Source organism: Pseudopipra pipra, chromosome 6 (genome assembly GCF_036250125.1).
Source record: "Pseudopipra pipra isolate bDixPip1 chromosome 6, bDixPip1.hap1, whole genome shotgun sequence".
Classification (NCBI taxonomy): Eukaryota; Metazoa; Chordata; class Aves; order Passeriformes; family Pipridae; genus Pseudopipra; species Pseudopipra pipra.
In genome coordinates this window covers 262283-275733 of record NC_087554.1, presented here as the reverse complement: position 1 = coordinate 275733, position 13451 = coordinate 262283, and the positions used below count along the sequence as shown (strand labels likewise).

At 61.1% G+C, this 13451-nt stretch overlaps 3 protein-coding genes across 7 annotated transcripts; 2 read left to right on the top strand and 1 right to left on the bottom strand.

Moving 5' to 3' along the window:
• Positions 1-63: 63 nt before the first annotated feature.
• TMEM216 (transmembrane protein 216) lies at positions 64-3620 on the top strand. 2 transcript variants are annotated; one of them, XR_010431647.1, is made up of 6 exons: positions 64-319; positions 486-587; positions 667-759; positions 1139-1340; positions 1429-1855; positions 3520-3620. XR_010431647.1 is itself a non-coding variant. In XM_064659929.1 (5 exons), exons 1-5 carry the CDS (start codon positions 307-309, stop codon positions 1442-1444), a joined length of 426 nt encoding a protein of 141 aa, XP_064515999.1. In that variant the 5' UTR covers positions 64-306; the 3' UTR covers positions 1445-1927. The 2 variants fall into 2 exon arrangements, 1 of the variants encoding a protein (XP_064515999.1); XM_064659929.1 differs by lacking the exon at positions 3520-3620 and having other exon boundaries at positions 1429-1927.
• CPSF7 (cleavage and polyadenylation specific factor 7) lies at positions 2080-11359 on the bottom strand. 4 transcript variants are annotated; one of them, XM_064659857.1, is made up of 10 exons: positions 11275-11359; positions 10130-10251; positions 7189-7407; positions 5811-5914; positions 5423-5568; positions 3928-4333; positions 3710-3831; positions 3467-3632; positions 3171-3344; positions 2080-3097 (listed from the first exon to the last, which is right to left on the bottom strand). In XM_064659857.1, the coding sequence occupies exons 1-9, from the start codon at positions 11357-11359 to the stop codon at positions 3176-3178; spliced, it is 1539 nt and encodes a 512-aa protein (XP_064515927.1). In that variant the 3' UTR covers positions 2080-3097; positions 3171-3175. The 4 variants fall into 4 exon arrangements, with proteins under 4 accessions (XP_064515927.1, XP_064515926.1, XP_064515929.1 ...); XM_064659856.1 differs by having other exon boundaries at positions 3175-3344; XM_064659859.1 differs by having other exon boundaries at positions 3175-3344; positions 3710-3828.
• On the top strand, positions 11314-13424 carry SDHAF2 (succinate dehydrogenase complex assembly factor 2). The gene is made up of 4 exons (XM_064659928.1): positions 11314-11411; positions 12174-12382; positions 12624-12733; positions 13158-13424. Exons 1-4 carry the CDS (start codon positions 11397-11399, stop codon positions 13286-13288), a joined length of 465 nt encoding a protein of 154 aa, XP_064515998.1. The 5' UTR covers positions 11314-11396; the 3' UTR covers positions 13289-13424.
• Positions 13425-13451: the final 27 nt, after the last annotated feature.

Here is a 13451-nt window from a genome sequence, read left to right as displayed (position 1 = left end):
ACATCTGCCATTCCCACAGCCTGACCCTCACTGGAACCCGGTCAGTGCTGCACTTGCAGCCACCAGACGGGGTTATTCCCACTTTTGCGGCGTGGGATTCTCATCCCAATGGATCGGAGGATTTGGGAGGGCGGGGGTCTCGAACCCACGGCCCGGCCTGTTAGTCCTCGTACCATAGAGAGGCGCGGGTAGAGCGGCGGCGTGACCGTCGAGAGGGGCGGGTAGAGCGGCCCTGGCCGTGCGCTCAGCGCCCCTTGGCGGGCGGGCGGGCGGGCGCGGCGGCGGCGGTTCCCATGGAGATGGAAGATGGCGCCCAGGGGTGGGAGCGGGACCGGGGCGGGAAAAGCGGGATATCGGGGGATCCTGGGGGGAACCGGGGATGGGAGTGGGGCTGGGAGCGGGGCCGGGGGGCGGCCAAGGCGCTGCAGGGCTCGCGGCCCACCCCCCCCGCGCCCCTCCCTCACGGCCGCCCCGTGTCCCCTCAGGCCGCCATCGCTCCTCGGCGCCGCTGCAGATCCTGCTCTTCCTCAACGGCTGGTACAGCGCCACTTATTTCCTCCTGGAGGCGTTCGTGTTCGTGTACAAGGGTGAGCCCCCCGCTCCAGCCCCCTTCCCGAGCCCGCCGGGACGGGCAGGGATGTGATTCCCGCGCGGCTCTTCCCGCAGTGCTGCTCCTGCCCTATCCCGTCTCCAACCTGGTGCTGGACGTGGTGCTGCTCCTCCTCTACCTCGGCACTGAGGCCACGCGGATCTTCTTCGGTGAGTTCCCTCCCCCAGAATTCCAGAGGCTCCACGGGGAGTGCAGAGTCCCGGGATAACCCCGAAATCCAGCCCCGGATGTTCCAGGACAGGCTGCACGGGGCTGGGAGCAACCTGGGCTGGTGGAAAGCGTCCCTGCCCACGGAAGGGGGTGGGAACGAGATGGAATATAAGGTCCCTTCCAACCCGAAGCATTCCAGGATTCCACGTGCAAGTTTAAATCGGATATTGGGAAGAAATTCTTCCCTGTGAGGACGGCGAGACACTGGGACGGGATTTCCCGGGGAAGCTGTGGCTGCCCCATCCCTGGAAGTTCTCACAGCCGGGTTGGAGCAGCCTGGAGCAGTGGGAGGTGTCCCTGATCCCGTGTATCCCGCAGGCTCCAAGGGGAACCTGTGCCGGCGGAAGGTGCCGCTGTCGCTCAGCCTGGCGCTCACGGTGCCGGCGGCGGCGCTGGCCGGGTACTACCTGCTGCTCCAGACCTATTCCCTGCGCCTGGAATCCTTCCTCAGCGCCATCCTGCTCCTCTTCTACGGCCTCGAGCTGCTCCTGGGCCTCCTGGCGCTGCTCTCCTTCTCCAGGTGCCGCATCCCGGGACTGGGGACGCGCCGTGGGAGTTTCCAGGTTGGTTTGGTGCCGACACATCCCTGCCTTTGTCCTTCTCCGTAGTGCGGATCCCTACTGAGGCCACACCGGGGACACGGCCCAGGGACACAGGGAAGGGTGACCGGTGCCAGCTCCGCTTCCCAGCCCTGGGAAAGGGAGGGATCCCACTTTTTTCCACTCCTCATTTCACCTGGACTCATCCCTCCCACCTCTCCTGCTCCTACCTGGACTCATCCCTCTCACCTCTCCTGCTCCTACCTGGACTTGTCATTCCCACCTTTTCTGCTCCCGTCTGGACAAATCCTCCCTCCTGCTTCTCCCACTCCCACCTGGACACACCCTTTCCGCTTTTCCCACTTCTACACTTGGACTCATCCCTCCCACCTTTCCCACTCCCTCCTGCTTTTCCCGCTTCCCACCTCACCCCCAGCACGTGCCAGGGACCTGCTCCCGCCCGGACTCACCCCCTCTGAGTTTGTGCCAGCTCAAGGTACGAAGAATCCTTATTTTTTCTACACCCTTCCGGAATAGTTTGCTGTTTTCCAATAAATATTTATTTTTACCTGGTGCCTGGGAACGTGGGAGCGCTCCGGGCTGCCTTGGGAAACACGGGAGCCCCTCAGAGGACGATGTGAGGCAAAACAGGCACTGAAGGCTCCCCCAGATCCCTCCCCTTCCCAAATCCCACGGCAGGAACGTGACGGGAGCGCCGTGTAAAAGACTTGACAACGTCATCGAGTTTATTACACAATTTTTTTTCAACCTATGCAAAGACAAATCTAATCACTGCGAGCAGGAGGGGGCAGCTCCTCGCTGGGGCTTCCAGGGATTTGCTCTGCAATTTTGAGGGAATTTTTTTTTTCCTCCCCTCCACTATTTGGAAAGAAACTAAAAATCTGTGGCGTTTTAAGTAAAAAAAACCCGGACCTCTCCTGCCGAGCGCTCCCACCTCGTGGGGCTTGGGAAATCGGGAGGGGGGGTGTTATTCCTGATTTTGGGGAGAGTTCAACTTAAAAAGACTTCCCAGAGCCTGGGTTTTCCCGCCTGGGAATAGCTCCGGGGGCAGTTCCAGCCCTGGAAGTCACCAGTGTGTCCCGGCTCATCCCAACCCTCCCGGGCTCTCCCTCTCCTGCTCGGGGATCCCGAGGGATCAGGAGGGGGCCCGAGGGAATCGCAGCCTGCCCTGCCTCCTCCGCTTCCTCTAAAACAAGGAAGGCGCCGCGGGAGAGGCCGGAGCTGCTGTTCAGGTGGGAATGCTGCTGTGGGGAATGTCGGGATAGAGAAGGGGGTGACCCCCGGCCCAGCTCCAGCCCCTCTTTTCCCAACTCCTGGAGGGCGAGGGTGGAAAAGGAGGAGAGTGGCCCAGTGTCCCGCCGGGGCGATGGGGACAGGAGTGTCCCCAGGCGATCCAGAGGCCGGCACGTGGCTCCTGATCCCGGGATCGGGAGGGCTCCGTCCCCTCCGTTCCCCCCCCCCCGGGTTGGGAAGGGCTCACAAACCTCCCTCCATGGAATAAAAGCACCATTTCTCTTTGGGTCCGAGTGTCCACGGAGCGGAGCGGGATGGCCCCGGGAAGCAGCAGCAGCAGCAGGTGGGGGGGATTCCCAAGGCCACGAGGTGCTGGGAGAGGGCTGGGAGTGGCTGGGAAGGGGCCGGGATGGGGCGGAGCGGCCTCGGGGTGTGTCGGGGTGAGGAGATACGAGTCCATTAAAAACCACTTCCTGCGGAATTCCTGCGGGGAGAGAAGGAGGGGTGAGGTCAGAGCCCCCCTGGTCCCTCCTCCCCCGGGGCTCCCGGCCCCCGACCTGCCTCAGTGGTGCCGGTCCCTGTCTCTGTCCCTGTCCCGGTGCCGCTCGTGCTCCCGGCTCCGCTCCGGGAAATAATCCTCGTGCCGCTCGTCGCCGTGCAGCAGATCCCGGTGCCTCCGGCTGCTCTCGCGGGACCGGCTGGGCGAGCGCTCCCGGGATCGGTGCCTTTTCCTTGGGGGAAGAGCGGGGCGGGAAGACAAAGAGGCACCTTTTAGTCACTCACCCCGGGCCCCGCCGGGCTGGATCTTCGGATCCAGGGGCAGCGTCCGGTTAGGTGGGAGCCACAGGGATACCTGGAGCTGCTGCTGGAGCTGCTGCTGTAGGATTTGGCCTCTATTCCGTGCAGGCAATCCTTGAGGGAGGAGAGCAGGACGCGGCACCGCTCGTCCCCGGCCACGCGCGACTGTTTGATGACGGCGATGGCCGTGAGCAGCGTCTCGATGGCGTTGCTGTAGTCGCCTGGGAAAGCCGGGAGCAGAGGGGTCAGGAGCGGGAATCCGCCCCGGGACGGGGTTTGGGAAGGAGGCGGGAATTACCTGCGCTGGCGCCGGACACGGCCTTGGAGATGGCGCTGCTGGAAATGGCGCGGTTGCGGTTCATGATCTCCTCAAACTCCCCCTCGCTCACGGCCGGGGGCAGCGGGCCCAGCTCCCGGCTGCTGCAATTGGAATTCCGGGATTAGCAGGGCACCCAAAGCCTCCGGGAGCATCCCACCCTCCCTTCCCGCCCCTATTCCCCCCCCCGCCCGGCTCACCTGCTGTGGTTGTAGGGAGCCATGGCCTTGCCGTAGGTGTCCGGGGGGGGTCCCAGCGCGGCGGTGGGAGGCGGGAAGAAGGCGGGATTGAGGTGCAGGGCGGGGGGAACGGCCCCCGGAGGGGGCACGGCCAGGGGAGGGGGCAGCCGGGGCGGCGGGGGCAGGAGGTGCTGGTAGGGAATTCCGGGAGGAGGAGGAGGGACCCCGAAGGCGGAGGACAGGGGGGGCGGGGGGGGCATGGGCGGGGGGGGCAGCCCCATGAGGGGCAGCGCGGGGGGGCGGCTGAAGAAGGGCAGGACCGAGGGGGGCTTTTCCATGCGGGAAGGGGGCAGCGCGCTGTCCGTCGGCGTCGCCCGGCCGTCCACGGCGTCCACGGAATCCCGGGAGTGGGCCCGCGGCGGCACACCTGGAATCGGGACGGAGGGGGGGGAAGAGCTGTGAGTTCCAGCTGGAGGGTCTCCAGGTCTCGGAGAGCTCCTGCTCCTCCTCTTCCTCCCACCCCCGGAGAGCTGGAGGTGCCCAGGGAGAAGATCCAGCTGGCCAAACGCAGCCTCCGCTTCCATGGGTTTTTCCAGGAGCTCTCCAAGAACCCGCACGGTGCCCTGAGGGACAGGGAGGACGCAGGGACAGGAGCCAAAAGCCACAAGGAGCGGGGGGAGATCCCCAAAGACCCGGAGAGCCTGAGCCACACGTGGATTTGGGAAGGCCCAAGCGTGGAGGAGCACAAGGAGGGGACAGAACTAACAGCAGTGGAGCCGCTGCCAGAGGAAGGAAAACTCGGCATTCCAAGAGGGACAAGAAGCCTTTCTCTGTTCAAAGAGGCTTTGAGGATGAGAAAGGAGGGGTTCGAGGGAGCCACGGCTCCCAAAGGATCCATGGAAGCTCCGCTGCGCCCCGAGGGCACCCGGAACTCTCAGAGATCGCTCCCTGCTCCACCAAAACTCCAGGGGCAGGTCGGAGGCCGGGAAGGGGGGTTTTCCTTGCACCAAACATGCCATGGGACCTACAAAGACCTCCTTGGACACTCCTGCCAGGACAATCCCTGCGGATCCCGTCGCATCGCTGCGGAGTGAGGCCAGGACCACCTATCGCCATACGGCCAGGTCCCAGCTGGAATATTCCTCCAGTGTTGGGCACCTTACCTCCGCAGGGATGGAAAAACTCTGGAGCAGATCCAGATTGGAGCTACTAATAGATATGGAGGGTCTTAGCTATGCCCAGAGCCTGAAGAGCTTAAGCCCATTCAGTTTGGAGAGGAGGAGGAGGAGGCTACGAGGGATCTTCGCAGTGTGGGAGCACCTAAAAGGGGATCATAAAGACTCGGGTCAGGAGCTAATCCGGCTCAGGAACGGGAAAAACAACCCCCACGCACTCCTGCTTTTCCCCCCGTGCCGAGGGCTCGCGGGGCTGGGCCTGGCAGCTGATCCGGGGGGGTTTTGGGGGGCTCTGTGTGCCGTGGATCCCCCCGCCCGCGTCGTCCCGACGCCGCACTCACGTTTCCGAGCCTGGGCCTCGAACTGGGACAGGTTCTGCCGGGTGGCCAACCTCACCTCCACCTTGTCTCCGTTCAGGATCTTCCCGGGAAGCAGCTCCAGCAGTTTGTGCACCGAGTTCTCGGAGGCCACCACCACCTCCGCGTACCTGCGCGGGACACGGGGAGGTTCACCCCCCGCTCCAGGTGAGGGACCCCCTTCCCAAATCCCCTGTTCCTGATCCCATCCCGGTGTTCCACGCCCCCTCCTCCCTTTTCCATTCACTCTGGGAGTCTCAGCTTCGCCGTCCCGGTTCCGGGTGTATCCCCTGTGCCAGCCAGGAAAAGCACCCTCACCCCTCCCCAAAACCAGGGGCTGCCCCGTTCCCACCCCGATCCCGTCGGCTCTCACCCCTTGGACTGGCCATTGGCTCGGTTTTCCGCGAATTTCAGCTCCACCACGTCGTAGACTCCGACGGAGCGGATGGTCTGGATCAGCTGCTGGTCCGTCGTCCACTGAGGGAACAGGGAATGGGATGTCTGTCCATCCCCGGTGTCCCCCACCCGCCTCAGGAATGTCACCCCCAGAGTCCCTCAGGGAGGGATTCAAATCCTCTCAGCTCCGGACAAAGCCCTGGGAATGGATATCAGAGCTCTCCCTGTTCTCTGGGCAAGACAGAGCCTTCCCAAAACTCTCCCTGTGGGAAAAGGGGATTTGGGAGCAGCTCCCAAAGGTCACGCCCATGGAGGGGCACCAGGGTGGGCACCCACCCCAAAGTGCTCAGAAGCCCCTCAGGGATGCAAATCCCTTTTTCCTGAGGATCCCAAGGCCAAGCCCAGCTCACAACCCAGCCTGGAATGCCAGGATGGTGCGGATTGAGGAGGAGCTGCCTTTCCAAATATCCCAGAACTCCCCTAAGAAACCCTGGAGCCCCCCCAAAGAGCTGAGAAACCCACCCCAAAAAGCCCTGCAGCCCATCATGGGTTTCCTTGAAGCCCTCAGGGATACAAATCCCTTTTCCCTGAGGATCCCAAGGCCGAGCCCAGCTCACAACCCAAGATGGGATACTGGAACAGTGTGGACTGAAGAGGAGCAGCTCCCAAAAGAACCCGGAAGCCCCCCAAAAGAGCCCCAAATCTCCTAAAAAGAACCCTTTAATCCCCTCAAAAGAGCCCGGCAGCCCCTCAGGGGTTTCTTTGGAGCCCTCAGGGACACAAATCCCTTTTTCCTAAGGATCACAAGGACAAGCCCAGCTCACGACCCAGGCTGGGATACCAGGACAGTGTGGACTGAGGAGGAGCAGCCCCTCCAAAGACCCCAGAACCCCCTGAAAAGAGCCCAAAACCCCCACAAAAGAACCCTTTAGTCCCCCCAGAGGGGCCTGGCAGCCCCTCAGGGGTTTCTCTGAAGCTCCTTGGGGGTTTTCTTTGGATCTCTCAGGGATACAAATCCCTTTTCCTTGAGGATCACAAGGGCAAGCCCAGCTCACAACCCAGGCTGGGATACCAGGATGGATTGAGGAGGAGCAGCAGCTCCCAAAAGAACCCAGAACGCTCCCCAAACACCCCCAAAAGAGCCTGGTAGCCCCTCAGGGGTTTCTTTGGAGCTCTCAGGGTCTATCTTGGGATACTCTTTTCCCTGAGTATCCCAAGCCCAGCTCACAGCCCGGGTTGGGACAGGGGGACAGCGTGGATTGAGGAGGAGCAGCTCCCAGCAGAAGAGCCCAGAACCAGCCCCAAGCACCCCCAAAGGATCCCGACGAGTCCCCGAATCCCCCGGGAGGGCTCACCCAGGAGAAGCTCCCGACGTAGACGGCGGCCCTCTTGTTGCGGAGCCCGCTGTAGGTGTAGAGGATGGCCGGGGGTTTGCTGTGGGCCTTGGGGGACGGCTCCGGGCGCATCTCCGGGGGCGCTTCCGAGCCGCCGGAGCGCTTGTCCTGGGGCTGGGAGCTGGCGGTCAGCACGTCGTCGTACAGGTCCATCTGGTCGGCATTACTGAACTCCGGGTCCTGCCGGGACAGCGCCGCCAGGCCCCGCTTTGGGAAAAGGGCTCGGGAAGCCTCCCCGTGCCGTCCCCGAACCGGCCGTCCCCGTTCCCGAGCGGGATTCCCGCCCCGGAATTCCCGCCCCAATCGCTGGGGTTGGGAATCGGGGCCGTCCCTCGCCCGGGCAATCCCAAAAAAACGGGCTCTGCTTTCGTGGAATCCTGGAACGGTTCGGGTGGGAAGGGAGCAGGATCCTTAAGGATCGTCCATTCCCACCCCTATTCCCACCCTACCTCCCACCTTCCCCTCATGGGAGCTGCCAGGGATGGCTGAGCTTAAATCCTTCGGGAAGGACACATGTAAATCCTGGGGGATATGGAGGCGAGGCCACCTGGATTTTGGGACTGAAGCGGAGGTTAGAGTAAGAATCACGGAATCCTGGGATGGTTTGGGTGGGAAGGGACTTTAAGGACCATCTGATCCACCTTCCACTAGCCCAGGTTGCTCCAAGCCCTTTTCCAACCTGGCCTCGGACACTTCCAAGGATGGGGCAGCCAAGGCTTCCCTGGAAAATCAATTCCAGGGCCTCACCCCCCTCACAGGGAAGAATTTCTTCCCAATATCCCAAAACCCCCACTGGGCTCTAGCACATTCCAAGGACCAGCCCACTGGGATCTCAGCTTTCCCAAACAGGACAAGACCCAAGCTGCTGCTCCTGGAAACCACCAGGAAGAAATTCCCACTTTGGAAAAACCAAGCGCCCTCCAGGGATGAGCCTCTCCCTCCTTGGCAGCTCATGCTTCCCAGAATTCCAGCCTGGGAGCCGCACACCCCCTCGACCCCTCCGGGAGGATCCATCCCACGGGAGCGAGGCACAGGGCTGGTGTCCCATAAAAACCAGAGGTTCTCTTCCCACATTTTGAATTCCAGGCACTTTGGATAATGTTTTCCATTGGAGATGGTGTGAGGTGGATAAATCCACGCTCTGAGAGCCAGGGAATTGCAGATATCCCGTTAGGAGCAAGAAAGGGAAGGATCCTCAGCACGAGGATCGTGGAAATCCCAAAATCCAACCATTTTCCCTCTTCCTGAACCTTTGCATCCAGCTCTTCCCACAGAGTTGACAAAAAGCAGGATCTGAAAAGGGAGCTGGAGTTTTGTGCTCATTCCCAAAAAAGCCCAAGTGTTTGGTTATTCCGACTCCCACGTCCCTACCTCCACCAGGAGCCTTTGGATACGGCCCAGGGCTGGGAGATTCCTGCCTGGAAGTTTCGGAAAGCGGAGAGCAAAAATAGGGAGGAGGAGGAATCACTTGGAATCCCTGAGGATACTTGGAGGATGCCTCAGCTTGGGAGTTTTTAGGGATCCCAATCCAGGGATGAAGCCCTGTGGGCACTGTTAGTGGGAATTAGCACATGCTGTGGGATTTGGAATTACACTGGAATGCCTGGAATGCCACAGGGACACCACAGCTTTGATCCTGCCATGGATTAACTCCGGGTTTCCTGGTTTCCTGCTCCCACACGTCCCAAAGGGAACGAGGTGCCGGAGCTGCTGGCCTGGATCATCATTCCAGCTTTGAGGATCCTCTTGGCCAGTCAAGGACCTTTGGTGTATTATTCCCCAAATTCCCAGTTAAATCCTTCCACGCTGTGTGTTCCAGCTTACTCCAATCCTGCTCCCCCCATTTCACTTCCTTATTCCCAGAGATCCCAAAGCTTTCACTAAAACCACCCCAGACCCTCCAAGCTCCTCAGAAAACATTCCCATGTCAACTCCAGCCACTTTTCCACTTTCCATCCTCATTCCTGCAGTTTTCCAGCTCTCCCAACTCCAGGCACACCTTTTTTCCTGATGCAAATTCCATAAAAACACAAAACCTGAGGACATTCCTAAGCCGGAGCCGTTTGGTCCCAGAGCAAGGTAGTTTAATACACTGGGAATCTGGTTTATTCCAGGAGTTTTCCAGGAATGATGCTGGAGAGGTGCTTGGAAGTTGGAAACTCCAGGCAGCACAGACAACTCCCTTTTTTTTGGTGGCATTCCCATTATTTTGGCAACTCCTGCTTCTTCCCAGGAGGCTGGAAAGCACCTGGAAGCCCCCTTGGCTCCAAGGTCATGGACACGGTTTCCTGGTTTTCCCGAAGGTCTAATCCATGGATACTCTCACCCAATAAGCAGAACAAGCTCCTCTTCATCCATCTAGGAGCTCCCGGGAATTCCTTCCTTCCCAGCTCCTCTTTATCCCTCCGGGACCTCCCAGGAATTCCTCCCTCCACGGTGATTCCTTAATCCAGCTGTTTTCCTTCCACTTCCCGCGGCTTTTCCTTTTGCCAGCTTCCCTCCACAGGTTCTCCATGGCAGCTTTCCATCTTCCACCCTCTCTCTTCACACTTGGCTCTCCCAGATCCAAAAAATCCCTAAGATCTGCTTCTCCAGCACCCATTCCCTCCTGTGAATCCCAGACATCCCTGGGACGGGACAGGTGGCACAGGGGTATCTTCCCACGAGCGATCCCACGGATTCATCCCTCTGCATCCCTTCACTGTGTAATTCCCTGGAAGTGCCTCTCCCGGCCAGGATTCCTCATTTTTCCAGGGTGTGGCTAAATCCCAAACCCTTCAACCCCGGCCACTGGGATTTGGGAAGGATCCCAGCCCTTTCCCAGGCACACCTTGGCCGAGCTGGAGGCCCCTGGGGAGGGGGTGGATCCCGATCCCGGCCCTCAGCTGGGTGAATTCCTCACCTGGGTGAATTCCTCGTCGGCGTAGATGTCGATCAGATCCACTCCCTCGGACATATTTCCAGAGGCGGGAAGAGCGGGAGCCCGGGCTGGGACCGGGACGGAGCCGGGACACGGAAGGTGCTCTGGGAAAAGGGGGGGGGTCAGGGAGGGGGGGTGTGAGTCAGCGAGGCCTTGGGAACGTGTTGGATGTGCCCCCACAAATTCCCCGTTTCTCCTCTAAATCCCTTCTGCCCCCAAAATTCCACCTTTTCCCCCAAAGCCCCGTATCACCCCAAAGCCCCTTTTCCCACCAAATCCCTGTCTCCCCAAACTCTTCCCCCTTAAATCGCCTCTGTCCCTCAAACCCCCGTGTCCCCCTCAAATCCCCACTTTGCCCCCAAATCCCCTCTTACTCCCCAATTCCCTTTTCCCCCCAAATCCCTGTTTCCCCCACCAAATCCCATGTTCCCCCCAAATCCCTGTGTACCCCTCAAATTCCTTTTCCCCCCAAATCCCCTCTGTGCCTCCAAACCCTCTTTCCCCCCCAAATCCCATCCCCCCAAAACCCTGTGTCTCCTTCAAATTCCCTTTTCCCCCTAAATTCCCTCTTCCCCCAAAATCCTGGTGTTCCCCTCAAATTCCTTCTTTCACCCCAAATCCCTGTGTCGCCCTGAAATTCCTCTTCCCCCAAATCCCCCGTGCCCCCCAAATTCCCTCTGTCCCCCAAAACCCCGTCCCTCCAAATTCCCTGTTCCACCCCAATCCCCTCTCCCCTCCAAATCCCCTCTTACCCCCTAAATTCCTTCTTCCCCCCAAATTCTCTCTGTCTCCCCAAATTCCCTGTTTTCTCCCCAAATCCCCTCTGTCCCCAAATCCCCCTTTCCCCCCCAAACCCTTTTTTCCCCCCAAATTCCCCGTTCCCCCCCCCCCCCAAATCCCACCGCCTCCCCTCGCCCCCCCCCCTCGCCGGCCCCCCGGCCCTTCCCCGCCATACGCGGCCCCGCGGAGCGGCGGAGCCCGATCCAGGGGGGGAGTTCGGGAAGGGAGGATGCGACGGGAGGGGGCGGCAAGTCGCGATATGTCGCGATAGGTCGCGACCTCCCCCCCCCCCCCTTGGCCCCCCCCGACCCCCCGTTCCCGGCCCCGCGCGCGCCGCCCGCGCTCACCGCCAGCGCCGCCGCGCCCCGCCCACTTCCTGCGCAGGACACGCCCACTTCCGGTAAAGCCCCGCCCACGCACCCCCAGGCGCATAGAGTCGGGGGGCGGGGCCAGAGCGGCCACGGGCAAGATGGCGGCGGCCAGGGTGGGGGGAACGGGGGGAGAGGGGAGGGAAAACAGGGGGGAAAAGAGGGGAAAGGCGTGGGAAAAAGGGCAGGGAAAGGGAACGAAAAAGGGGAAAGGGGGAGGAGAAGCGGGAAAAGGGGAGGGAGAGGGAAAGAGGGGAAGAAAGGAGGAGGAAAGGATGGGGGGGGAAGGGGAAAAGGGGCGTAACAGGGCAAGAAGGGAGAAAGGGAAAGGGGGAAAAGGAGAGGAAAAGAGGATTTGAGGGGAAGGGGGGAAAAAGGAGGGGGCACTGGAAGGGAAAAGCGGAGAAAAGAGGAAGTAGGGGGAAAGGGGGACAAAAGGAAGGGAAGGGGGGAAAGAAGGGGAAACGGGGGGAATGGGGTGTAAAGGAGGAAAAAGGGAAGGTGGAAAGCGGGGGAAGAAGAGGGGAAAAGGAGGGAAGGAGAAGGGGGAAAGGAGGGGATAGGGATTTGGAGGAGAAGGGGGAAAAGATGGAAAAGTGGGAAAGAGGGAAAAAAGGGAAAGAGAAGGAAAGGAGGGTCTGGGAGGGAAGGTGGGAGAAGAGTGGGAAAAGGGGGGTCTGGGGGGAAAAGGGAATTTGGGAGACTTTTGGGATAAGGGACTGGGGGCAGCAGGATCTGAGAAGGTGTTATGGGATGTGGCTGCCCCGGGGGGACTTTGGGAGCAGCAGAGTCTGGGGGTGGTTTGGGATTGGGAATCGTGTCCTGCAGGATTTGGGGGGGTCCCAGCCCTGACATCCCTGGGCATTCCCTGTTCCCAGCTCCGCTCCCTGCGCCGGCAGCTGGCGGTGCCAGTGATCCCCTGGCGTGGGTACCGCGGGGATTCCCCCTCGGATTCCGGGAAGGACGTGCTGGAGATCCCGCTGCCCCCCTGGCAGGAGCGTCCCGAGGAGCCCCTGGACACCAAGAGGGCCCGGCTGCTCTACGAGAGCAGGAAGAGGGGGATGCTGGAAAACTGCATCCTGCTCAGGTGGGATCGGCTCCAGGCGTGTCCCGGGGGGGCATTAACAGGGAAGAGCCCTGAGAGTTGCGGGAAGGGCTTAGTGAGGGACTGCACAGCCAGAATCCACGGGATAAACCATCCCAAGGGTGGCTCAGGATCCAGCGGGGTGGATGGAGCAGAGCCAAAATCCTTTGGAGGGTGTGTGTAAATCCTGGGATGCGTGGGGACCTCTTCTCCCATCTCCCACCTGTATCCATCCCTTTTCCAGCCTCTTTGCCAAGGAAAACTTGGGCAGGATGAGCGAGGAGCAGCTGAACCGCTACGACCGGCTCATCAACGAGCCCAGTAACGACTGGGACATCTATTACTGGGCAACTGGTGCGTGGGGACACCCCTTGGGACACCGGGATGGGCCCTGGGAGATCAGGATGGGTCCCCAGGACACGGGGATGGACCCCTCGGAGATGGAGATGGGTCACTGGAAGACCAGGATGGGCCCCTGGAAGACCAGGATGGGCATCCCAGAATACTGGGATGGACCCCCAGGACCCTGGGATGGAGCCCTTGGGGATGGAGATGGGTCACTGGAACACTGGGGTGGGCCCCTGGAAGATGGGGATGGGTCACTGGGAGACCAGGATGGGTCAGTGGGACACCAGGATGGGTCACCTGGACACTGGGATGGGTCACTGGGAGACTGGGATGGGTCCCTGGACTTCAGGATGGGCCACTGGGATACCGGGGTGGGCCCCTGTGGTGCCTCGGGACCGCACGGAGCTGATTTTTCCCTGTTTTCCCTCAGAAGCCAAGCCGGCCCCGGCGGAATTCGAGCACGACGTGCTGGACATGCTGCGGGAATTCGCCAAGAACAGGAACAGGGAGCAGCGGCTGCGGCAGCCGGACCTGGAATACCTGTTTGAGCCCCCGCCCTGACCCCTCCAGGGACACGGGCATCTGTGGAATCGCTGCCCACCTTCCCTGTGGTTCTCCTCCTCTCCCGGCGGCCTCTGGACACTGTGGAATGCTGGAATGCTGAATAAAGCCGGGGCTGCTGGCCCTGCTTCCCTACGTTGTGACCTCAGGGTCCGGTCCTTGG